The 22,750-nt window shown below is 58.3% G+C and overlaps 11 protein-coding genes across 11 annotated transcripts; 7 read left to right on the top strand and 4 right to left on the bottom strand.

The window, feature by feature from the left end:
• Positions 1–226: 226 nt before the first annotated feature.
• SDRG_03764 (hypothetical protein) lies at positions 227–1,466 on the bottom strand (the record flags this gene model as incomplete). Its single annotated transcript, XM_008609407.1, has 3 exons — positions 227–233; positions 297–748; positions 804–1,466. The coding sequence occupies 3 exons, from the start codon at positions 1,464–1,466 to the stop codon at positions 227–229; spliced, it is 1,122 nt and encodes a 373-aa protein (XP_008607629.1).
• Positions 1,467–2,713: 1,247 nt separating this feature from the next.
• Positions 2,714–4,827, top strand: SDRG_03763 (hypothetical protein). Its single transcript, XM_008609406.1, has one exon. The coding sequence runs from the start codon at positions 2,739–2,741 to the stop codon at positions 4,737–4,739; it is 2,001 nt and encodes a 666-aa protein (XP_008607628.1). The 5' UTR covers positions 2,714–2,738; the 3' UTR covers positions 4,740–4,827.
• Positions 4,828–5,998: 1,171 nt separating this feature from the next.
• SDRG_03762 (hypothetical protein) lies at positions 5,999–6,599 on the top strand (the record flags this gene model as incomplete). Its single annotated transcript, XM_008609405.1, has 1 exon — positions 5,999–6,599. The coding sequence occupies exon 1, from the start codon at positions 6,099–6,101 to the stop codon at positions 6,597–6,599; it is 501 nt and encodes a 166-aa protein (XP_008607627.1). The 5' UTR covers positions 5,999–6,098.
• Positions 6,600–7,130: 531 nt separating this feature from the next.
• SDRG_03761 (hypothetical protein) lies at positions 7,131–9,081 on the bottom strand. Its single transcript, XM_008609404.1, has one exon. The coding sequence runs from the start codon at positions 9,076–9,078 to the stop codon at positions 7,195–7,197; it is 1,884 nt and encodes a 627-aa protein (XP_008607626.1). The 5' UTR covers positions 9,079–9,081; the 3' UTR covers positions 7,131–7,194.
• A 607-nt stretch (positions 9,082–9,688) lies between these two features.
• On the top strand, positions 9,689–11,641 carry SDRG_03760 (hypothetical protein). Its single transcript, XM_008609403.1, has one exon. It carries the CDS (start codon positions 9,766–9,768, stop codon positions 11,560–11,562), a length of 1,797 nt encoding a protein of 598 aa, XP_008607625.1. The 5' UTR covers positions 9,689–9,765; the 3' UTR covers positions 11,563–11,641.
• Positions 11,642–12,374: 733 nt separating this feature from the next.
• On the top strand, positions 12,375–14,310 carry SDRG_03759 (hypothetical protein). The gene has a single exon (XM_008609402.1). The coding sequence runs from the start codon at positions 12,401–12,403 to the stop codon at positions 14,264–14,266; it is 1,866 nt and encodes a 621-aa protein (XP_008607624.1). The 5' UTR covers positions 12,375–12,400; the 3' UTR covers positions 14,267–14,310.
• Positions 14,311–14,591: 281 nt separating this feature from the next.
• SDRG_03758 (hypothetical protein) lies at positions 14,592–17,580 on the bottom strand (the record flags this gene model as incomplete). Its single annotated transcript, XM_008609401.1, has 2 exons — positions 14,592–15,959; positions 16,582–17,580. 2 exons carry the CDS (start codon positions 17,578–17,580, stop codon positions 14,592–14,594), a joined length of 2,367 nt encoding a protein of 788 aa, XP_008607623.1.
• Positions 17,581–17,787: 207 nt separating this feature from the next.
• Positions 17,788–18,175, top strand: SDRG_03757 (hypothetical protein; the record flags this gene model as incomplete). Its single annotated transcript, XM_008609400.1, has 2 exons — positions 17,788–17,955; positions 18,008–18,175. The coding sequence occupies exons 1-2, from the start codon at positions 17,800–17,802 to the stop codon at positions 18,173–18,175; spliced, it is 324 nt and encodes a 107-aa protein (XP_008607622.1). The 5' UTR covers positions 17,788–17,799.
• A 28-nt stretch (positions 18,176–18,203) lies between these two features.
• Positions 18,204–19,592, top strand: SDRG_03756 (hypothetical protein; the record flags this gene model as incomplete). The annotated part of the gene is made up of 3 exons (XM_008609399.1): positions 18,204–18,414; positions 18,504–19,092; positions 19,163–19,592. The coding sequence occupies 3 exons, from the start codon at positions 18,204–18,206 to the stop codon at positions 19,590–19,592; spliced, it is 1,230 nt and encodes a 409-aa protein (XP_008607621.1).
• A 370-nt stretch (positions 19,593–19,962) lies between these two features.
• SDRG_03755 (tRNA(His) guanylyltransferase) lies at positions 19,963–20,929 on the top strand (the record flags this gene model as incomplete). The annotated part of the gene is made up of 6 exons (XM_008609398.1): positions 19,963–20,066; positions 20,125–20,188; positions 20,232–20,312; positions 20,355–20,519; positions 20,572–20,659; positions 20,709–20,929. The coding sequence occupies 6 exons, from the start codon at positions 19,963–19,965 to the stop codon at positions 20,927–20,929; spliced, it is 723 nt and encodes a 240-aa protein (XP_008607620.1).
• Positions 20,930–20,976: 47 nt separating this feature from the next.
• SDRG_03754 (glycerophosphoryl diester phosphodiesterase) lies at positions 20,977–22,331 on the bottom strand. The gene has a single exon (XM_008609397.1). The coding sequence runs from the start codon at positions 22,287–22,289 to the stop codon at positions 21,030–21,032; it is 1,260 nt and encodes a 419-aa protein (XP_008607619.1). The 5' UTR covers positions 22,290–22,331; the 3' UTR covers positions 20,977–21,029.
• Positions 22,332–22,750: the final 419 nt, after the last annotated feature.

Here is a 22,750-nt window from a genome sequence, read left to right as displayed (position 1 = left end):
TGCACAATACTTTGCCTCCTTTTTGGTCCTATATTCGTTTACCCCACTTCATGGATGTAAATCATGTAAATAACGTGCCAGACCAGCCCTACTATGTGTTTAGCGTATTACAGCTATCTCCTGGCTTCCTATGTCTCTCCAAAAAGGGTGCAGCGAAGGCGCGTAGAGTCGTCGGGTCGGGCGTTGTGCTCGTCGATAAAAAATGTCTAACCTTGTCTTGTTGAGTCTAGTTACTACGTGCATATTCAGGGCAAAATGATGCGATGGCAATGGGCCGTTGACGGTCGACGTCGTACATGATCGGTGGCTGCTTGGCGGTTTGCACCAAGTGCGTCGTGACAGCACGCGCGCACGACTCGTACATAAACTTGAAGCCGCCGGGAAAATGGAAAAAAATCGGCGCCGACCCACTCCAAGTCAGAATACTGGCGCTGCCATTGACAAAGTACGACGGCGCGCACCCGCTGTGGGGCGTGAGGTGCTCGAACGTCCCGTGCGCGACGCTCGACGAGACGACAAAGAAGATGTCGCCGTCGCGGTCGACCTGCGCGTTGAGCTCGGGAAACTGCACGTACGCAAGCTGGAACGAAATCTGGTCGCCGTAAAAGAAGAACGGACTCGTCCCTGCGTCATAGGCGTCTTGCTGCATCTTGTGCACTTGCTTGACGCGGCGGAGGTACGCGCGGACGCTTCGCACGTCACCGAGAATACCCCCCGAGCCAAGAAACAAGTTGGGTCCTGTGCCAAACTAGATCATATCAATGTATCAGTCGAGCGTTTCAAATCTCAGAAAAAGGACGTACACTGGTGGCGATGGACCGGGCGCGGATCTCGTCACACATGTCCAACCCGCGCACAGACCGCGTCGGCGACGAGGTGTTGAGCCGAACATCAAAGGATGCGGCGCGCAGGTGGTCGCCATAGTCACCGCCGAGCGTGAACGAGTCGCCACACGTAGGCTCGGCGTTGAAGAGGATGCCGCGCTGCCCTTTTGTTTGGCGCAAGAAGCGCTGCGTGAGCACGTCCATTGGCATTTGTACGACCACGTCATAGGCGTCCGTATATAAAAGAAGGTCGTCGTCGTGCAAGTCTGGGTGTGACGCGACGTAGTGGTGCAGCCAGTGGGTCTTCTTTTGCTGGCCAATGCGAAAGTCGTTGGCCGTGTTGGCGCCGCACTGGGCGCCGCACGACGTGTTGTCAAAGAAATTCGTCGAGTGATTCCACGCCAGCACCTGCAGTTGATGGCCCGTCGCGTGCACGGCAGCTGCCACGAGGCAGATCTCGGGGCGGGGGTCGTCGGCGAGCGTCACAACATGAAGCTTGCGCGGGGTGTAGCGGGGGGGCGTGTCCCCCTGGCGCAGTGTGCGCTCGAATTGGACCAAGTGCACGACCGAGAGCGTGTTGAAAATGATCACGAGAAGCGCGAGGCACCCGAGGCTGACAAGGAATGGCTTTGCACGCAGCATGGATGCAAGCGAGTTGAAAAGTGATCACTTGCGTGTTGTTGTTGCGCTGGTCGTTGCCCCAAATTATTCCTTTCATATGAACCACAAGGAGGAAAGCCAGCGTCGTTTTGGTGGGGGAAGCTGGTCTCTGCGTCTGGATGTCCACGTCCATCTGACGAGCCGCAACGCGTGTCGTGCTCTATTGCAAAAGGTACTAGTGATCGGGTTTGAGCGGCGTGATCGGTTGCAACACTTGGTGGTACAATCATGGGCATCGAAAGCCGCGCTGTCCGCTTGTTTGTTCTTGTACAGAATATGGAAGGCTCTCAAGACCGTTTGGGCCTTCTAGTAGTGGTGACGACGCCCCAGCCCCGATGCGCGGTGCGAACGCGTTACGTTGCCAGAGAGCGTGTGCGATATGTCCTACAGTGCCACCAAGAGACAACAGATGTATCAGATCGCGGCAAGGCGCTTGTGGAAATTTGAGGGGATGGCGATACGGGCGGTACCATCATCAACTCCAAAATTCCCGTCTCATCCTGCTCAGCTCAAATTTCCATGTCCTGACTGTCGAATATGTCACGGCGTGAAACGGAGACCGGATATCCGCCGCGACACCTCCTTCCGTCGGATAACCACAAGATCACGGAATACCCTACTGCCAGGGCTAAAATCGAATACGGACGGTGCGCTGGTAGCAGCCAAAAGGTATGGACTCGTATCCCACGAGCGTGTGGTGTAGCACCCATGCCACTTTTGTTGCGAATGCTTGCAGTGCAGTACATACCAGTAAGGGATGCAATTTGGACCACTGTTGTTGAAAACATGTGTTTGCACCTGACCGACAGATCTTGTTTGACGAGTGTCCGCCCCACGCACCCGGACACACGTCATACGGTTCTACTGTACGATTGCAACTACTATTGCACTGCGCCAAGACACATATAGCGTAGGCCTACGCCGCCAACGATGACGACGTGAGCGCTTTTCGTTGCCAGCGTTATTGGCGCCAGCTTCGTAACTGTCGTTGGCTCAACCGCCACAGGATCGCGGCGCGGGATAGCAACGAGCTGTTAGCAATCTTGCCCATGCCCCGAGGTCGTCTTTGGCAGCGCCATGTCCAACGACGACTCGCTCCGAGAAGGCCTACCGCGCATTATCCGAAAGATGTGCGTTTCGATTTGCCGAACACACAAATATATTGCAGTGGTATTGCCGTTATTTCGCAGGTCACAACGACCGGCTAAAAATACGGAAAAATACGACACGTTTTCCAACTGATAAAAAGGCGGGATGGCAACCATGGTGGCGCTCAAGGGCGTCGACTGGGCCCGGCTTGTCGAGCGGGTGCGCACACGCGTCGTGCCGCTTCTCGGTGTCCTCGTCTTCATCTCGATGGCCGTCGACTTGGTCGTCAACAACTGGGCGATCAACGATATGCTCGGGAACGGGTACTTTTTCGCATCTCCCGTCGCGTCCGTGCGCTACGCCAAGGACCTCGCGTCGATCTACGCCTATCCCAAAGGCCGAACACCCGCCGACCTCTCGAACGTCGGGCAGCTCCTCGTCAACACGACCGTGCGCGGCTTGGGCTGCAAAAGCGACCAGATGTACGTCATTTCGGCCGGCGAGTACCCGCTCACGAATGCCACGTCGCTCTGCGCCATCTTTCAGAATACGTATTTCAACGTCGTGGTCTCGTCCGCCTCAACGGCACGCCTCGCGACCACGACCGAGACGGTCACATTCTACCGCGGCAACGCTGTCACGCACGCCTTCACGGACGACGAGTCGGCGAATCTTGCGACCCCCGCCATGAGCAGTGCGCAGCTCATCGACCTCGGGTACATTCCCGGTCGGTCGGCGGTCGACATGCGCTTTACGCGCGAGTTTGTCATCGCCAACACTTCGCTACCACAAACGCAAAATATTGCGTATTTTCGGGCGTATCCCCGTAATTTTTGCAGCGTGTGCGACCCGGTTTCGGAGCTCGGGTTTGGCGTCTGCAACATGACCTTTGTGTACAACGCGACCGCCAAGACAATTACGGTTTCGTCGAGTTCGTTCATCGACGGCTCGGTGTATACGCTTGGCCTTATTCAGCCGCGCAATTCGTTTACGACGCTAGCGCTCTACGCGCGGTTTGTAGCGATCTTCATTGCGCTCAGTGGCTTCATTGCGAGCCGGCTCACGGTGCATTGGCGTGACGTCGACTTGACAACGACCGAGGGCTTCGTGTCCCATATGTTGCGCATCATTTCGCCGAAATTGTTTCCGTACCCGAGCGACGCGCTTTCGCCGACCATGTTTTGCTTCAACTCGGACCTCTTTGTGTTTCTCTACTCGCTGAGTATTGTGCTCGACGCGCAAAATTGCTTTATCTTTGTGCGCAACGTCAACGTGTACAACAATCTCTCGCCGCAATTTGCGCCCACGATTCAAATGTTCTTTTTGAGTACGCGCTTTCTCTGGCTCAACTGCGCGGTCCTCAAAGTGCTCAAGATTTTGTGGAATTTGCTTGGCACGGTGGCGTTCACGGGCCACTCCAAAGTCGTGGAATGGCTCAACTGGTCGAGTGTCGTTTGTGTCTACATGAGCGCAATTGTCCTAGTGTACATTCCGCAGTTTATCGAGTACAGCAACAGCACCTTTATCGACTTGCAAGGCAGCGCCGAGTCGCTCGACGGCATCCGCGTCGACATGTTTGACAGCTTTTACGTGCGCTGTGTGTCGTCGATTGCGATCGGCCTCTTTCTCAACCTCGTGGTCGTCACGGCGCTCGACCATGGACTCAACCGAAAGCGCTGGCTGCTGCTCAAGAAACACACGTTGGCACGCCAAGCAATCTACAACAGCAGCTCGATTCTGTGCGATTTCTTCAGCGATGTGCACGAAGACGACTCGATTGTTGCCGACCCGACAATGACGCTCTCGGCGCGCCGCCTCTGCACGCTCCAATGGTTCTTCTCGACGCATTTGACGTGCTTTGGGCTGCCAGAAAAGAAACTGCGCGCGAAGAAGCAGACAATGATTCAAGTGCAGACCAAGTCGGCGCCGTCGACCGCGAGTTCAGCGACGACCAACTCGCGCAGTGGCGCCATGAGTGAGGCCGCCGCCGCCGCGCTTCTTGCAGGCTTCAAGACCGGGAAGGATGACCCGCGCAACGCCACGTATTACCTTGTTGTGCAAGATGGCGAGGCCAACATTCACTTGCTGGATGGTGCGCTCTCGGACATTCAGAGCATCTCGATCCACGCCAAAGTGGCCAATAACGCCAACTTGACCATCAAGTAGAGGACAAGGTTGTGTGTATATGCATCTAAATTTACTAGATATATATGTTTCGAGTGTATTCTTTTATGAATTCGATTTCTTTCTGCAATAAGGGACACTTCGCAACGCAGTCGTTGGAACATATTGCCGAGGCGACACGCCATCGACAAAATAGGTGCAAGAGAACCCAATAAATTGTTTATAAATTGGCGATTGGTTGAAGGACATATCGGTTAGAACATAGTTGTCGAAACATCTACTTGTAATGTAAGAAGGCATTGGTCGACGGCTGCGGCAGACGCTGCTCGGCTTTCGGTTGCAGCGACGTTGCCTCGGTCACGGGCTTGGCCTTCGGCGCGTTCGCAGCGGCTTTGGCGACTGTCATGTTGATCGCATGGTGGTGCTTGGACGTTGTCGTGGATGAGGTCGTGTTGCCCATTGTAGTAGTACGAGCAAAATGAAATTGTAGGAGCTGTCATGTTTCGCATCGTCCGATGAACCGATCGGTGATGAAGACTACCGGACTCTCACCGAAGGAGCTGCGAGCTTGTCGACGCCGTCGGATCATACTAGAACAACAGCGACAAGGGCGTAGAACCATCACTCGGTCATCGACGAGATAAGGCTCGTCTACCAGAGAACACGGTTGGAAGCTGAAAGAGGTTTTGCAGGCACCCGCCTCGTCCCACGAGCACACTGTCTCGACCAATAGAACCTTCTGGATTCGTGGACACCACAAACTATATCAGATGTTTATGGCTCCCGTCACAGCCATGATCAAATCATCCAAGAAGAGCTCAAGGAAGGCACTTGATCGACCCCTCTTGCCCAGACGGTAGATTCCTGTTTATTGGGCGCAGGTGCTGTTCCTTTCGTCGCTCACTCCCCCGCGTTGATGTCGGATCCGCCACGTTGATGCTTCACGCTTTGCCTCCACCAGAGAGTCGCGACGTAGTGAAGTGACCTCTTCTCAAACTATTCATTCACAAATCATTCCCCTTTTCATATCCTCAACCTCACTTTCTCAAACAAACAATGCATAATTTCACTAGTCCCTACCCCTCGCCACTAAGACCACTGCTCTCTCTTTTACCCCGTGTCGAGACACTGCGTCGTCGCGCGCAGCGTCACTCACCACTCTCTGTCATGTCATGGTACTGCACCCGGTATGGCGTCCCCTGCGCCAACTCTCAGCTGGCCAGGCCGATGCTGAGATGAACCATGCAATCAGTGAAAACCAACAGTGTTTAAAACAGTGTTTGCAACACGACTGGGCGGCACGACAGAGTGCCACGTATATGGTCTCGTCGGACGCGTCTCTGCAAGCGCCTGTCGAGGGCTGTCGGTTCTCCGACCATTTTTCAATTGACGACAGCAAATATGAAGACTTTGACGCTGCTGCTGCCGCTTGTGCTCGCGCAACTTATGTTGGCTGCGCCGCCGACCTGCTTGTATGAAACCGGCCTCGACTATGCGGGCTTTGACCTCATGGACGTCGCGGAGATGAGCCCGTTCTACTGCTGCACGTGGTGTACGCTCGTACCGGGCTGCAAGGCCTTCGTATGGACGCGCGAGTCGGAACGCTGCTGGCTCAAAACCGAGAAAGGCAAGGCGACGCCGCACTTGTACGCGTTCTCGGGGCTTGTCAGCGCCACACGCTGCTCGGCCATCAAAGACGATATTGATATTTCCCCCGGTGCCGACATTGGCAGCGCGCCGTCGACGTATCCGGAAGCGTGCTGCGATCTTTGCGCGCGCCGAGCTTCGTGCAGCGCCTTTTCGTGGATCCCGTGGATGGGCGGCCACTGCTCCTTCAAGTCGGCCAACATGAGTGGCGAAGCGCCTGCCCCCGGTGTCCGCTCGGCCTTCTTGCTACCCTAAGTGCGTAATGACCCAACATGTATCCTGGGCTGCTCACGGCGAGGAGAGCTGTCACGCTGAAACCTTCCGTTCATTCCGCAGCAAGGGAACGTACGACGAGCCCTTGATAGGACGCAGTGTGTGCCATAGTGTCGACTCGACTGCCGCGAAAAATGCTGTCTTCAATACTGGCCGCCATGACATGAGCATCGCACGGATCTGGCGCACCAAGCACAGTACCATACCCCGCATGCTCGGTGCGGTTTAGGATTAGGATGAACGTACGTCGCTTCCACTCGGAATAGCGTCGCTTCGTGGCCACCGAACCATTGGCGGGGCACGCATAGATCATGCTGTTGTGGGCGTTGTTGATGGGAGGCGAGAGAGATGACGCGTTTGGACACTGTTCATCTTTGAAAGACATTATGGACCCTAACCACAGTCGCAAGTCAAACGACTTGCGACATACCTTCCACACGGATTGTACACCAATCGAGCGGGGACTGCAAGAGGCCATGAGGAGGAGGAGGCGACAACATGGGAGACTCTGGGTACACGAGCAACGCGACAACAAATTATACACAAGGGTGTGATTTCCGAGACAACAACCCCAATCTTACTCTTCCGCTTCTTCCTCGTCCTCCACTTCGTTTTCGAGAAACGCAACGACCGTTGCGCGCGCGTCCTTGGTGTAGATGCGCAGACCAATGACGACCGCACCGGACAACTTGTCTTCGCCATCGTCCTCGTCATCGTCATCGTCGTCTTCTTCCTCTTCCTCGTCCTCTTCACCGTCGTCGTTCTCGGCCTTCTCGGCGGCAGCTTGCATCTTGGCCTGCATCTTGGCCTTGACCTTGGCCACGTGCGCAACCTGCTGCTCGTACGCGGTCGTCTGCGTGCCGCTCGCAAACTCGAGCAAGTCGAACGTGCCGTTGAGGTTGACGGCCTTGGCGCGGCTGACGTTAAAGTTCTGGCAGATCTGAAGCAGCTTGTCCGGCCGGGCCGCGCCAACGTCCGAGACGACGTCCTGCACCGAGTCATTCCCGGTCGACGTGCGCACAATCATCAGGTCCACGTCGTACGTGCCAGCCGCAAGGTGCGGGAACTCCAAGCTAATGCTGCGGCCATAGTAGTTGCGGACAAACCGTCCCACAAACGACCGCTCGTCACCACTGAGGACCTTGTGGACTTCCATACGGAGACCGTACTCGAACGGGCCTTCAAGGCCGTGGAAGTAGCGCTCGTCGGCTTTCGCGAGCACAATGTTGGCCGGCCCGTCGGTCGAGAGCGAGAACTGGAAGACGCGCTGATCCCACGTCGCCGGCCACGCCGACCGGTACTCGATCCACTCTTGGTTGACAAACCAGTTGGCGTCATAGAGGCGGGTGCGGTCGACTTCGGTGAACTCTTCGATAAAGTCCTCGTACTGCATCCAGAAGCAGCCGTCGTCACCAAACTTGTGGTCGAGCGCGGCCATCCACTCGGGCGTCCACTCCTTCGAGCCGTCCGACCAGCGGCCGTTCCACTCGTGCTGGCCCCACGGGTTGCGGATCATGAGGAAGCGCGTACTCTTGACTTCGACGGCCTTGAGGATCGAGTACGCGTGCAGATGCACCAGACCGTTGTCGGAGCGCGACTCCAAGCCCGAGTTCTTCTTGATAATGTACGCTGAGAAGAGCGTGTCGACGTTCGTGCGGGAGAACTCGTCGACCCAAAACCGGTCGTAGTCCAAGATGTCGGTCATGAGCACCTTGGTCGAAACACCGCCCGTGAGGTCTTCGATGCCTTCGCCGGTGAAGCCGCCTTCGACCGACTTGTAGTCGCCATGGAGCTTGGTGTACGCCTTCTCCAACAGCGGCAGCCACGTCTCCCGCGCCGACGACGACTTGCCAAAGAAGAGGGCTTGCGACCCCGTGCGCAGTAGCTCCTTGTACTTGGCCTTGTCGCTGATAATGTACGACTCGTACGCGTGATCAAAGTCGGTGTGGGTCACGTAGAGCTGGTCGTCGATGATGACATGCTGCCACTCACCGTCCTTGAAGAAGATGAAGCCGTAGACGCCGACCTTCTCGTCGCGGGCGACACAAATGTTCTCAATGACCCGGGGTACGGAGCAGACGGACGCGAGCGCCGCAAGGAACCAGCAGTTGCCGGTCGTGCCCTGCTGAATATCGCTCGCATCAAAGCCGTCGTCGCAGAAGATCGGGTCCTTGAAGATCTGGCGCACACGGAGTGCACCACCGGGCGTCGTCGAGTCCCAGAGGTCGGTGAGCGAGCTGAGGCAGTCGTACTCGTTGCCGGCAATGTCAAACTCAATGTCGCGGAAGACGCGGTTGTTGGCCTTGCACTCGGCGACGATCTCGGCGACCTCTTCCTTGCAGCGCGCAACGGCGGTCGCAAGGCTCTCGGTGCTGATGAGCGACGGCTTGGGCGGCGCCGCGTCGCTAGCGAGGCGCGTGCGTCCGTGCGGCTTGGTCTTGGAGGTCTTGGTTGGGGCCATGGTGCAAAAAGCAAAGTGAGCGCGTTTTGTTCGAGCGGCAGCTCCGAATCTTAGCGTCACGGGCCTTTGATTGGACAATAAGAACATTTCACACTCAGAAACAGCCAATCAATGACGATTGTGAGGTATCTTGGCCATTGAAATTCGATGCACACCGACAACTCAGCCACCTGGTCATTCTGCACCACATGCAGCAAATCGACGCACAATCACACGCACTGCACTGGCGTCGAGCACCTCAGGCTTGCTGCACCCCATGTAAATACGCTTCTTCTAGCATGGGCGGTGTCGCTGTCTTTGGTCGCCAGCGATAAGCTTTGGTAGCAAGCAAAGTCAAACGTATGCGATGATTGCGCTGAACTACAGTAAATGGTATCGTAAAAGGAAGGAATGCCCAGCCTGTCTCGCAATGCAATATTAACGCTTGGGGGCTTGCTAGGTAGTATACCTGCACCCAAACCCAAGCAAGACACACACCATACTCGCAAGGTGTTGGCCGTCCATCGGCGCCGAGGGGTCGATGCCGGGGGATTGTGAACGTGCTGATACGTACTTAAGTGAATACAGTAGGTGCGCCTTTTTCATATGGGTGCCTGTTTCTAGCGCGGTGGCCGATTGTGAGCGGTGATCTTCGAACATCCGTGGTTGCCCTTTCTACTATTCCAGCATCCAACCGCTACCACCACCATGTCCTTTGCGTGCTGCTGCGCCGGGAAGCTCGAGGCCGACGCTACCTTTGACGACGCGGCCAAGCCGTACGCCCGCGGGCCGTCGCCGCAGGTCACGCGCGGCGTGGCCATCGTGCCCACGCCGCTCAACGCGCGCTCCAAACCGTCGTTCTTCAAGCCCCGCGCGCGCGAGTGGAATCTCGACGCTGCGATTGCGTCGTGCAAGGCCCAAGTCGCGGCCATCGCCGCCGAGTGCTACGCTGCCAACCGCCACTTCCGCGACGCCGCGTTCGACGTGAGCGGCAGCGAGGACGACTGCCTCAGCTCGCTCGCCGAGGCGTGGGACCGCGTGACGCCGGGCGGCAGCCTTCGCGTCCGCAATATCTTTACGTCGCCCGTCTTTTGCGACAATGGCTACGACGCCAGCGACATCCAAGACGGCTACGCGTCGTGGTTCTTGGCGGCTGTCGCGTCCGCGTGTGCGATGCCGGGCCTTCTCGCGCGGGTGTGTGTCGCCCGCGACGAGACGGTGGGTGTCTATGGCTTTATCTTCTTCAAGGACGGCGAGTGGGTCCCCGTGCTGATTGATGACCAGCTTTTCGTGACCGAGACGGACTTTGACCACGCCTACCTTGGCGGAATCGCCATGACCAAGGAGACTTTCAACGCGACGCTTCGGTCCGGCTCGTCGAGTCTCAGCTTTGCCAAAGCAGCGTCGCCCAACGAAACGTGGCTGCCGCTGCTGGAGAAGGCGTATGCCAAGCTGCATGGCGACTACAAGTCGATCGAAGTCGGACTGACGGGCGAAGCGCTCGAAGATCTCACGGGCGGCATCACGACGCGCACGTTTTTGAAAGACGTGGCGGACCATGACGCGCTGTGGCAATGCGATCTCGTTGGTCATCTCCACGTCGACGCGCTCTTTGCCGCGTCAATCGAGACCAAGCACTCGTACCCCGAGATGGCCTCGAGCAATGGCTTGCTGCACTTGCATCCATACGCAGTGCTGCGCGCGGTCGAGGTCGGCGGCCACCGACTTGTCCAGCTGCGCAATCCGCAGAAAGGCCATGAATGGACCGGCGACTGGTCCGATAGCTCGGAGCTCTGGACCACTGAGATGATTGACGCGCTGGGCCACAGCGGCGGCGACGACGGCTGCTTCTGGATGGCGTGGACGGACTTTTTGGACGAGTTTACCCATCTCGAACGGACGTGGATCGATGATGCGGCCACGTCCCTCGCCGTGCACCCAAGTCCGTGGGTGGTCCTGCGCGCCGGGTGGCCCGCTGCGTGGCAGCCGTCGGTGTTTACCTTTGACGGCCCGGACGTGCTCTCGCGGGTCACGTTGGTGCTCCAGCAAGCCGACACGCGCCGCTGCATCGGTCTCGAAGGGAGCTATACGTTTGGCCTGCGCTGCGCCGTGTACCGCAGCCCGGACGCCAAGACCAAAAAGCGAGTTTTGGTCGGCCAGTATACGCAAAACGCCTTCCATCGCAGCGCAAGCCTCCAAGTCGTGCTCCGCCCGGGTCTGTACGAGCTCGATGTGATGGTTGTCCGCACCGCCTCGGGGCGTGCGTCGATCGCGGACGTCGTTGCCGAGATTGGGGCGTCGCGTCCCGAGAAGCTCCGACAGCGCTGTGAAGCTGTCGATGCGAGCCGCGCCCGCGCCAAGAGCGACGTCAACGTGCTCGCAATGGCGGCGGCAACGCAGCACACCGCGTACGAGCGTGCGCGCGCGACAGGCAGCACGGACGATGATGGCAGCCTCGAAGGGTCCGTCGTTGTCGGCCTCCGCCTCTTGTCCAAAGCCGTTTAAACTAGCATTCTAGCATTGTGTATGGAAAAAGAGATATGCTCTTGTTTGATGTCGAACACGGTTTAACGTTGAGCGACCGATGGACTGGCAAAGGCGACGCGCTGGAATGCCATGGTGCCCTTGTGACGACGACGCCCAACTCTGCTACGTCCAGTCGCTAGCTTATGGCAACAAACTCTGGCGCCTCCGATGCGCCACCTCGCCGCGCGTTCCTCCGTCGGTGGCGCCTCTCAACACCATCATTCATGCAAACACAGAATGATGGTACATGACGTTGCACTGCTGCACTGCATCAGCACGTGGGTGCGATCGTTTGTTTGTGGCGAGTCGGCGTTGGACGACGCATAGCAAAGGATTGTCGTACGATCTGGCTGCTGTGCAGATCGTCGTTGCAGCGCAGAGGCACCGCGTCTCCCAAGCGAAGCAAATGGCTACATGGTACCCGTCGCTTGGCACTGCGCCCTCTCGCGCGCCACCTCCACGGACCAACGGTGATAAAGTTGCATTAGGAGCGGCAGTCTCCTCTACATAGCACTGGCGGTCGTGTGGAGCTCCAAGGCTGCACTTTTCAAGCTATGGCAATTCCGGACCGACGCCCCGTGCTCCCATCGTGGGCGCTTTGATAGAGCAAAGATGACGCAATGTGTGGGGTTGCATCTCGTTGTGCTTGCTGCGTGCTCGAGCCAACCTGCCAGCTGCTGCACTCGTTTAGGTGCGACGTCCGCGACCAAACCAAATAGAGCACCCATTTAAAGACTTTGGTGCGCTTTCTACCTGGCACCACGCGCGACGATGTTCACTTTTCCTTTTGCCTCGTCCGAGACAACACTCTTTTGCCATGCCTGCCAAGACCAAGAGCCGCGCCAAGGCGACGTCGGTCACCAAGCCGTCGTTGCTCGCGACCGAGAGCCTTGCGACCGCCATTGCGCGCTGCAAGGAAGAGGTCGCCGAGATCGCGGCCGAGTGCCGTGCCAACAACCGCGTCTTCCGCGACATTGAGTTTGACATTGCTGGCAATGAGTACGACTGCCTCAGCTCGCTCACCGACCTCTGGGACTCGACGACGCCCGGTGGTGCCCTCCGTGTGCGCCAGATCTTCAAGGACCCGATCTTCTGCGACGATGGCTTTGACGCTGGTGACATTCAGCAGGGCACGACCGGCAACTGCTGGTTCCTTGCGGCGCTTGCGTCCGTGTGCTGGGTGCCGCGTGTCATTGAGAACATTTGTGTTGCCCGCGACGAGAAGGTCGGTGTCTACGGCTTCATCTTCTTCAAGGACGGTGAGTGGCAGCATGTCATCATCGACGACCAGCTCTACGTCACCCACACCGACTTTGATCACGCGTACGAGTCGTACGTCATTAGCGACAAGGCCAAGTACAAGGAGCTACTGCGCACGGGGTCGCAAGCCCTCTTCTTTGGCAAGTCGTCGTCGGCGCGGGAGACGTGGCTGCCGCTGTTGGAGAAGGCGTACACCAAGCTCCATGGCGACTACAAGTCGGTTGAAGGCGGTATGACGGGCGAGGGCATCGAGGACCTCACGGGCGGTGTCACCACGACGATTTTGACGACCGACATCTTGGACTACGACCGGTTTTGGGTCGAAGAATTCTCCCGCACGAACGTCGACACGCTCTTCTCGGCGGCAGTCATCAAGAAGTACTCGGGCTTGGAGTCGCGCTCCGACAACGGTCTGGTGCATCTGCACGCGTACTCGATCCTCAAGGCCGTTGAAGTCCAGGGTACGCGCTTCCTCATGATCCGCAACCCGTGGGGCCAGCACGAGTGGAACGGCCGCTGGTCGGACGGCTCGAAGGAGTGGACGCCCGAGTGGATGGCCGCGCTCGACCACAAGTTTGGTGACGACGGCGCGTTCTGGATGCAGTACGAAGACTTCATCGAAGAGTTTACCGAGATCGAGCAGACGCGCCTCTACGACGCCAACTGGTTTGTCAACCAAGAGTGGATCGAGTACCGGTCGGCGTGGCCGGCCGCGTGGGACCAAGGTCTCTTCCAGTTCTCGCTCTCGACCGACGGGCCGGCCAATGTCGTGCTTGCGAAGGCCGACGAGCGCTACTTCCACGGCCTCGAAGGTCCGTACGACTTTGGCTTGCGCCTCGCCGTCTACCGCCGCAGCGACGACGAGAGCCGGTCGTTTGTCGGTCATTTCGTGCAAAACTGCTACAACCGCAGCATCAGCTTGGAGTTCAAGTCGCTCGAAGCCGGTGTCTACGACGTCGACGTCATGGTTGTGCGCCGTGGCCGTGGCCAGCAAGGCGCTGAAGACGTCATCTCGGACGTCGGCAACGCCCGTCCGGACAAGCTGCTTCAGATCTGCAAGAACTTCAACGCGAGCCGCGTCCAGGCTGTCAACCTCCATGGCGAGTACGACATTCTCGACAAGGCCAAGGAGACGCAGTCGACCGAGTTCGAGCTCGCGGCCAACCGCGCACGGAAGGAAAAACTGTTGGAGCTCGAGGCGCAAGCCGAGGAGCCGGAGGACGAAGAGACGCCCAACGACGACGAAGACGACAACGGCGACGACAACGATGAAGAGGCCCAGGAAGAGGAAGACGAAGAGGAAGAAGAGGCCGCTGACGAGCCCATCGAGGGCGATGCGCTCAGCGGCGCCGTTGTGCTTGGCCTCCGCGTCTACACCAAGGACGCCCACGCCACGGTGACGGCCGTCCTCAAGGCCGATTAATAGTTTTGTAAACATTATATCGACGAGTATCTTGTAATTGTGTACAGTTCTATTCTTTTGCACAGCTAGAGGTGTGGTGGCACCCGACACGATGGGTATCGTACATGCAACTGCATGCTTCGGAAGCGTAATGAGGACAAGGCTTGGTCGTGCCGAGTTGCTATGTGTGTGATAACCACAGCGGTCGTCGTCGTCACACGGCTCCTGCTGCTGCCACGTGTCCGTTCCGAGGCGCGGTCCGTGTACACCACGGACGATCCACATGTCTTGTTTAAAGAATGCGAAGGTTTCTAGTATTTTGTGGCTTATTTTACAGTGAGATTAACTAACAGTAGTGGATGTTGAGCCAATGCGGCGCGTCCAAGGCCATCGGGGGGGTCGCCTCGAAGAAGTATTCTTCGTCCGTGATGATCTCGTACTCGAGATCGTCATCGAACTCCACATACTCGGGCGCCGTGCTAGTGAGGCTCTTGTTCGACGCCGCACTTGAGTCGTAGGCGACATCAACCGTTCCTGGTGACTGCTCCATGGCCGACACTTGGTTATTGCTCTCGCCCGCAGTAGCACCCGGCTCGTTTCTGGTTTCGAAATCTTCGTGCGTCTCGCGCAATGAGGCGGGCAATGGCGCCGGCTCGCTGACGTCGTAGTCGTTTGCGAGCATGCCTGCCGACGCTTTGCGCTCGCTCGCGTCCTCACTAAGCGTCGTCTCGGTCACGACAGTCACCGTGACACTGCTCGCAGGCGATGGCTCTTCGCAGTCGCTCGTCGCTTCGTCGTTGCCGATCGTCAGCAACGGTTGTACCTCGAGGTGGCCCACAACAACGGTCTCATGCGTACCACTCATTTCACTGACCGTGTCTGCCGGTGTCGCACCGTCTTCGAGCAAATCGTCCCCCCGAAGCTCGGAGGTGACGTCGCCACTTTGATCCATTGACGTAGCGCTTGCAGCTTGAGCGGCTGCACCAAAGCGCAGGGCCATATCGCTCTGCGTCAAGTAGTGCAGACCCGAGGGCACGGCGTGCGAGCGCAAGCGATGCACAAGATCTGCGACGCCGGTCTCGCTCATCTGTAGGCGAGCGAGCTCAGCCTGGATGCCGACGTCGAGCGCCGTCACCGTGTCCTGACACGGTGCAGCACCGAGAATGAGAAAAGGCTGTAGCTGCCAGTGCGCCATCGACCACTGCGCGATGGCGGCTCGCAGAGCAGCGAGGAGGTCTCGGTAAGCGTCCAACGCATGAGTGACGAGAGCGGCGAGCATGCGGGAAGCGACGTCGGAGTCGCTCGCGTCGAGAAGCGCCCTCGTGAACGACTTTGACACGTGGTACAAGTGGTGCATGGCTAGACGGGCCTTGAACTGGCTCTGGCGACCCTCGTGGATGCTCTTTTGAAGGTCGGCGCTCTTTCGAAGGTCGCCGAGCCGCGGAGTCTGCGCGGTGGACGCAAACTCGGACAGCACTTGGGGCCCGGGGACCTTCAGCATGGTGTCGTTGCACGTCGCGGCGTGACCCAGCTCCATGCCGACGCCCAAGAGATCGAGGATCTGGTCGACACCGTGCAAGCTGTGGGCAGCGTCTGCGCGGGCGTCGAGGTACACGTCAGCGCCAGTAAAGCAGACGGCATCCGTCGTCGCCGCGCTCGTGTGTGTGTCCAGGATTTTGCACACGGTAGCGTTGAGCCGCTCGGCGTGTGGCAACTGCATATTATTTGCGGGTCGTCGCGTTACGAGAAAAAATGCTAGTGCTCGCTCCTTCCAGCCACCATAGGACCACAACGTGCACTTGATACTACAGTTGATACTCTGCGCTGGAACCAGCTGGAACCGATTTGATACTTTCGCACTTGATAAATGGATAGGAATGGAAGCCTCTCAAGAGACATGCTCTGCAACATGAATCGACGAGCGTGGCGCCAAGATGTACAAATGTATGTAAATGCCAGCGGGAATATATCATTATTGACAATGTCGAAAATGGTTGTTTTACAAAATGTACAATGGGAAGGCTGTTTCCACGAAGTGGAAGAGGCAGCCCGCGCGAGGCCAACCGTTCCATAAGCCCAAGATATGAAAATCGGTACCAGGCGCAGAGCAAGCGAGCTCGAGCCATCCACGAATTTGTAGTATCAGTCAAAAGCTAACCCGCCTCGCCCACCTCTGGCATGGCGGACATGGTTGTTGCTCCCAAGTAGCTCGGTCTTGGTAGAGTAATAGAAAATGGTTGTTTTACAAATTATACTATGGGACAAACCAGTATCGGTACTATATTCACGGCGGATATTGAAGCACATTATTGTTAATCGAAATAGTCTGGTACAACCTGAACCGAGTGCGTGGTGGCGCTAAGGGATCCGTCGCGGCACTTCTTGCAGGTGGCCAAGAGGCGGTGCATGGATGCCTCCATCGATGTCAGAAACCGCTCGTCCATTTGCTCCCACGACGCTGGGTAGAGTTGCTGCATATCGAGCTCCTGGTGGACCTTCTTCGACGCCAAGGTCGACATACCCATTTTCAGTAGCTCGATGACGTCCTCCATTCGTTTGTCGAGGCAGCGCAGGTGATATTGGGGCCCCTCCTCGTTGTTGATCACTTCATAGTCTTCAGCGTCCGTTGGCTCCAAGCACTCGAGTCGCTGTACACCTGACGACGCTACTGAAGCTGGCAGAAGACGGTTGAGATCTCGGCGCGCTGCCGTGAGCAAGCTACCGGTGGTCGCGATCGACGCGACAGCATCCGTGAGGATCGTGCGTCCCTCTGTAAAGACGGCCGAGACGAGCACTTGGCCGTCATTAGGCTTGTGGGACTCGCGCAAGTCGAGAAATCCTTGTAGAAACGCACACGTCTCGTCGCACCACTGCACAATGCACCGGAACGCTCGTTCGTGGGCGTCGCTCGCGTCCAGTAAGGTCGTCGTCAGTCGCCCGACGATCGCCGCATCGCTTGGTGGAAATACGTCGATGCAGTAGTCCAAAATGACGAGTGACGCACGCACAAACTGCGGCGGGCGCGTCGGACCGTCAATCTCGGTCAAATACACCTCCAAGCAGTCCGCCAGCAAGTCGAGGGTCGCAGCGACAGGGCCCATGTGCTCGGCGGGTTTCGTGTGCCCGGCGGGTTTGCGACTACCTTCAGACGCGCTGGCTCGCTGCTTGTCTCGGTACGGGGCCGTGAGCTCATCGTACATGGTCCACGGATGGAAGCCACTGGGATCTATCCCGTCCTGGCCTTCGTTTGACGTCGACTGGGCCAATGCCGTATGGAAGCTGGAGACGGTAAAGACTGCAACAAAAGCAGCGCCGATGGCGTAGGGTGCGGCCATGACGAAGCGGGTGATGCCAGGTAATTGAAAAGTGATGTATACCTTAGGACAGCCCTTGGCACTTGATAGAAAACCGCACCGCCGCTTGATAATTTTGAATGTTTGCCATAATCCGGATTCCGGATACACCGATACGCCAGATAATGTATGGTATCCGGCACCTCTGTTTTTTAATAGATACGAAAATGCATTCCAGGAGGTTCGACAGCCGCGGTCAGCATGACGAGCTTCGCCGACGTCTTCTGCCCGTCGCTGCCGGCGGCGGCTCTCATGGCCGAGTACCAAGACGGTCTCTTCTTGGACGTCCGCGCGTACATGGAGGACTTCCGGCGTCATGTCCGTGAGCACACGACGACCAAGCCGCAAGGCTACGAGGTGACCATCTACCCGAGCCGGCTCCACGATGGGCCTCCTCGCATTTGCGCAGCAGCTGCACGACGATGGGCATGCGTGCACCTTTTTAGCAATGGATCGCGCGGCCATGAACGGGTTTCTGGACGTCGTCCGCTTCGTGCACGCGCATCGCAGCGAGGGCTGCTCCCGCTCCGGCATGGTCCTCGCCGCGGCCAACGGGCACATGGGCGTGGCGCTGTAATACTCACGCAACCGAGGCGGCCAAGTTTATGAGCGTCGCACGCGGCCGCGACATGCTCCAGAGCCAGCACCTTTGCTCGAAACGGCGCTGCTCGGTGCGCGCGCTCGCGACCGCTGCGACGCACGGCGACGGCAAAGCGCTCCAGTGGCTTCTCGCCGAGTATCCGTTGTTCGGGTCCATCTTGACGGCGCGCGGCGACGGCTTCCAGTGCCTCCTGGCGGCCGCCTGCGGCGAGCATTGTCGTGTATGAGACTGCACCGGTACACCGGGGCAGGTCGAATCTTCAACGACTGGTTGTATCTTGATAAATGTAATTATACAAGGGAAGGTGGTTTTCAAGTGACGACTGGGAAAGCCCTCGGGCCTCACTTCAGATTCGTACACTCGGGCTTTCCACCTGCCCGCACGCTATTTGCGCTGCAACGTCTGTGTGCTGTCTTTGCCTCGCCTGGTCAACCCTCTGCAAGCATCTACGACCTCTCTTACGTGCGCCTCTGCACGCACGACTCGCCGCCGCTGCCGCCGACCAACACGCTTGGGCCTATGCACATGGCCATGGTGCACGGCCATCTGGAGATCCACGACTACCTCGAAATTTGCCAAAAGTCGACATGGAGCCGCGTCCTCCCCGGACACGTTCAAGCGCGCATCTGCGCCCACAAGCGGTCGCCGTTCATTGTATCCTACCTCTGCCACCGCGCTGTCGTGCTCGACGGCGCATGGGCCACCGCCGCGTGCGGCTACAGTCAACTCTGGGCCAAGGCCGAGTCTGTCGTCGCCAAAGCCAGCTCGCCGATGGCCATGCAGTGGCTCGTGCATGCCGCCGCCTTGCGCGGCAGCCGAGACGTCGTGGCGACCTTGCGTCAGTACTCAAGCCAGTTGTATCCCTCGACCGCCGAAGACATTGTCGACTGCGCGTACCTTCCGGACGTCATGCGCTACTTATATGCCACGAACCCGGCATCTTTTACTGCGATCGCCCTCGAGTCTGCCGTGCGGCGGTGTCGCCAACATTTGGTTTGTGCGCTTCCTCCTCGGCCATGGCGTCGGACGTGTGCGTGATGCGTTTCCCCAGACGATCCGCCATCAGGACACTGCCGGGTTTGCGCGGCTCTGGTCTTTCTGCGCGTCGGGCGACGGCGTCGACGACCTCTTGTACCTTGCGACGCTGGCGTACAGCGTCGTGGACCGCCCGAACCGCGTCATGGCGACGCTCTGGCTCGAGACCTTTATCGCCACATTCAATGCGAGCGAGACACCGACGTACCTCGACCCGCGCTTTGTCCAGTTTCTGACCGAGAACCCGTCGACGGCTACGTTCTTACAGGACCTGCGCGACGAAGGCTCCGCCCGTCCAACTGGCTCGTGCCGCGCATTCTCCGCCGGGACGTCGCGGCGTATCTCCAGCACATTCTGACGACGTGGAAGCAACGCGTGCTGGAAGCTAACCCACGAAACCCGCCGCAAGAGAGCTCGTATCGCGCGCCAATCCGGTGGCGACGCCTTCGACGGCCCTTGTGGTAGCTACTGCAGCAAGCACAAGGCGCGTTGGTCGATGCCACCGGGCGTGGCAGTGCTCGGGTTTGACGAGCAACTCATATAGTGTCCACTACCACACGCCAATGTACCACTATCTATTTGAGCTCAACTCGAGTGGTCGCGTCGAGTGGTCGCGTTCTGGGTGGCGGCAGTTTGCTTGTTGACGTGCATTATCCGGAGCACGCAGTGTATCCGGATTTAAATCCGGATGCCCATTTGATATCCGGACAGAAAGGCCATTTGATCAAATGGCCAACTCGCGCTACGAGTACGTGCGCCAGTTTGAGCTGCCGGACCCAGTCCTGCGCAACACGTGGATCGTCGTGCGCGTCGATGGCAAAGGCTTCCACAAGTAAGAAGTGGTCTATTCAGTCGATGCATGCACACATTGTCTATCGTGGTGTCTGTAGGTTTACGGACGCCCACGGCTATGCCAAGCCCAACGACCTCCGTGGCCTGCACCTCATGAACAAGGTTCGCTTGGTCTACATAGCACGCGAATGACCACGTCGCGTAGGCAGCAACCTGCGTGTGCCACGAGTTTGGCGACATTGTCGTCGCGTACGGCCAGAGCGACGAGTACAGCTTTGTGCTTGCGGTAGACTGCCTGGTCGCGTGCGTCGCTCACACGCCTGAGTAGAAGAGCAGCAGCTTGTACAGCCGCCGGTCGACCAAGCTCGCATCGACGTTTGTCTCGCTCTTTACGTCGTCCTTTGTCTACTACTGGTCGGCCTTCTTTGGCGACGTGCCGCTGCAGTACCCGCCGGCGTTTGACTCGCGCGTCGTCTGCTACCCGTCCTCCAAGGTACATTTCTTACTAGGATATCCAAAAAGAACTATAGTCGATATGGTGCTAGAACTTGCGCGACTATCTCGCGTGGCGTCAAGTGGACTGCCACATCAACAACATGTACAACACGTGCTTTTGGCTGCTGGTGCAGAGCGGTGAGTCTTGAGTTGCTATTGTGATCGTCGTCGCTCACGCGATGCGCAGGCGAGACCAAGCAAGCAGCGGAAGCGACGCTGTGCAAGACGCTCGCCAAAGACAAGCAAGAGCTACTCTTCTCTCGCTTCCAGCTCAACTACAACGACGTCGAGTCGATCTACAAGCGAGGCTCGTTGGTGCTGCGCCAAGACAAGACGCTCGTCGTTCTTCACGAAGACGTGGTCAAAGACGGCTTTTGGGCTGCACGTCCTGGCTTCCTCACCGATTAGCGTAGCCCGTCAACTCGACATGTCGCACCACCAAACCACAACCAGCGGCATATGAGTGTCGACAACAACTTCGTACGTAGATGCAAGATGCATGAGGCGGTTAGGCTCGACCGACGCAGTTGGCGTAAAAGACGGGGGTCGCGACCCAGTCGGCAAAGATTGACTCGATGCCCACGTCCTGCGTAAGCACATGGAGTGTCTCGAGCATGTCGCCTTCGCGCGCAATTGCACTCTGAATGGTCCGGTAGTACCACCCGCCGCGGGTCTCGGCGAGGATACCGGCGCGGTCCAAGCTCCACGCTACGATGCGGAGACCGGCGGCTTTGACGTGCTGTGCGTACAAGGACGGCACGACGCGACCATCCTCGCCGTTCGTCGTCAGAAGTGCCCAGATGGGCGGCGCCACAATGTTGATGCCGGCCGCCTTGTAGCCTACGAGCTGGTCGTGTGACGGCAGCTCGTCGACGGTGTTGGCATCGTCGAGATAGACTGCGTTGGCGCCAAATGCCGGGTGCGCGCTGAGCCAGTAGACAATGTCGTCGTACGCGAATGCTTGAGGAAACACGTGGGACGGCGGAATGCTGGCGTCAATGTACTCCTGGACAATCTTGTCGGCAAAGTCGTGGCGCGAGAAGCCGTGGAACGGCATTGAGACGCTCGGCTCTTTGAGCTCGGGCGTCATCTGCACGCCATGGGCCGAGAAGAGCGCAATGCTCTCAGCATGCGTCATGAGCGTCCCGCTGGTCGGCCCTGCGTACAGATCTGTGCGCCAGGTTGGCGTCCCCGCCACGTACTCGTCGACGGTCGTCGCTGTTGGGTTGAAGCCGTCCATTTTGCCGCGGAGCGTCTTGAACTCGGCGAGCGTAATGTCGGTCGTCCGACATTCGGCGGTGGCGGTCTCGCCGGTCGTGGGGTTGTACGGCGTGAACGGGCGATGGCACTTGGCGGCGAGTGGCGTGAGCAAGATGTTGGTCGTCGTGTGCAGGTCGCTCATGCTGTGGCGACAGACGAGGCCGTGGTCGCGCGTGAACGCGACATCGCACTCGACGCGGCCGGCGCCCATGCGGATGGCCGCGAGGTACGACTCCCGCGTGTGCTCTGGGAACTGGAGGCATGCGCCACGGTGGCCAATGGCAAACGACGTCCGATGTACGTCCATGGGGCCCTCGGCGCAGGCGCGCAGCTTCGCTTGGAGCGGCGACGCGGCCATGTCCTCGACGAGAAAGTACGGCCGAACACCGAGCTCGACGCGGGCAGGCGCGGGCCCGCGCACATGATGCATGGCGGCGAGCTGCTGCCACGGCGACGCGACCGCCGACCAGACCGCGTACACGGACGCGCCCACGGAAGCGAGGACCATGGCTCGGGAAGGCGATGAAATGGCAAGCGACCCATAACCGACCACTTTGGAATCTTGATTTGGATCGAAATAGTGTGTGATTGCAGTCTGAAAACACGCAACTTGAAACTTCAAGTGCAAACTGGCTATCTAGGCAGGTCCGAGAGGCTCTTCTTCTAGTATGCAGGCCCCTCCAAGGACGCGGACGCAAGTCGACTAGTATATGAGTACTGGACGAGCCACCGTAGAAGCTCTACGGCGTGGCACTGTGGTCGTACGCTGTCAGGCACAAGTCGTCGAATTGCGAGCGACTGGTGGGACAATGTTGATACCTGCGGATCGGGTGATACCAACGAGCCAAGCGTACAGTAATCTCGTGGCGAAGCTTCTTCCAGCCTCTGCAAAAGCTTCCTCCAGCCTCTGCAAAGCTTCTTCCAGCCTCTGCTGTCATTTGATTCGGCCAGGCACCGTGCAAGGACGGT

The sequence above is a fragment of the Saprolegnia diclina genome (genome assembly GCF_000281045.1).
Source record: "Saprolegnia diclina VS20 unplaced genomic scaffold supercont1.9, whole genome shotgun sequence".
Classification (NCBI taxonomy): domain Eukaryota; phylum Oomycota; class Saprolegniomycetes; order Saprolegniales; family Saprolegniaceae; genus Saprolegnia; species Saprolegnia diclina.
Note: the sequence above shows the minus strand (reverse complement) of the source record. Positions and strands in the feature narration are given on the sequence as shown.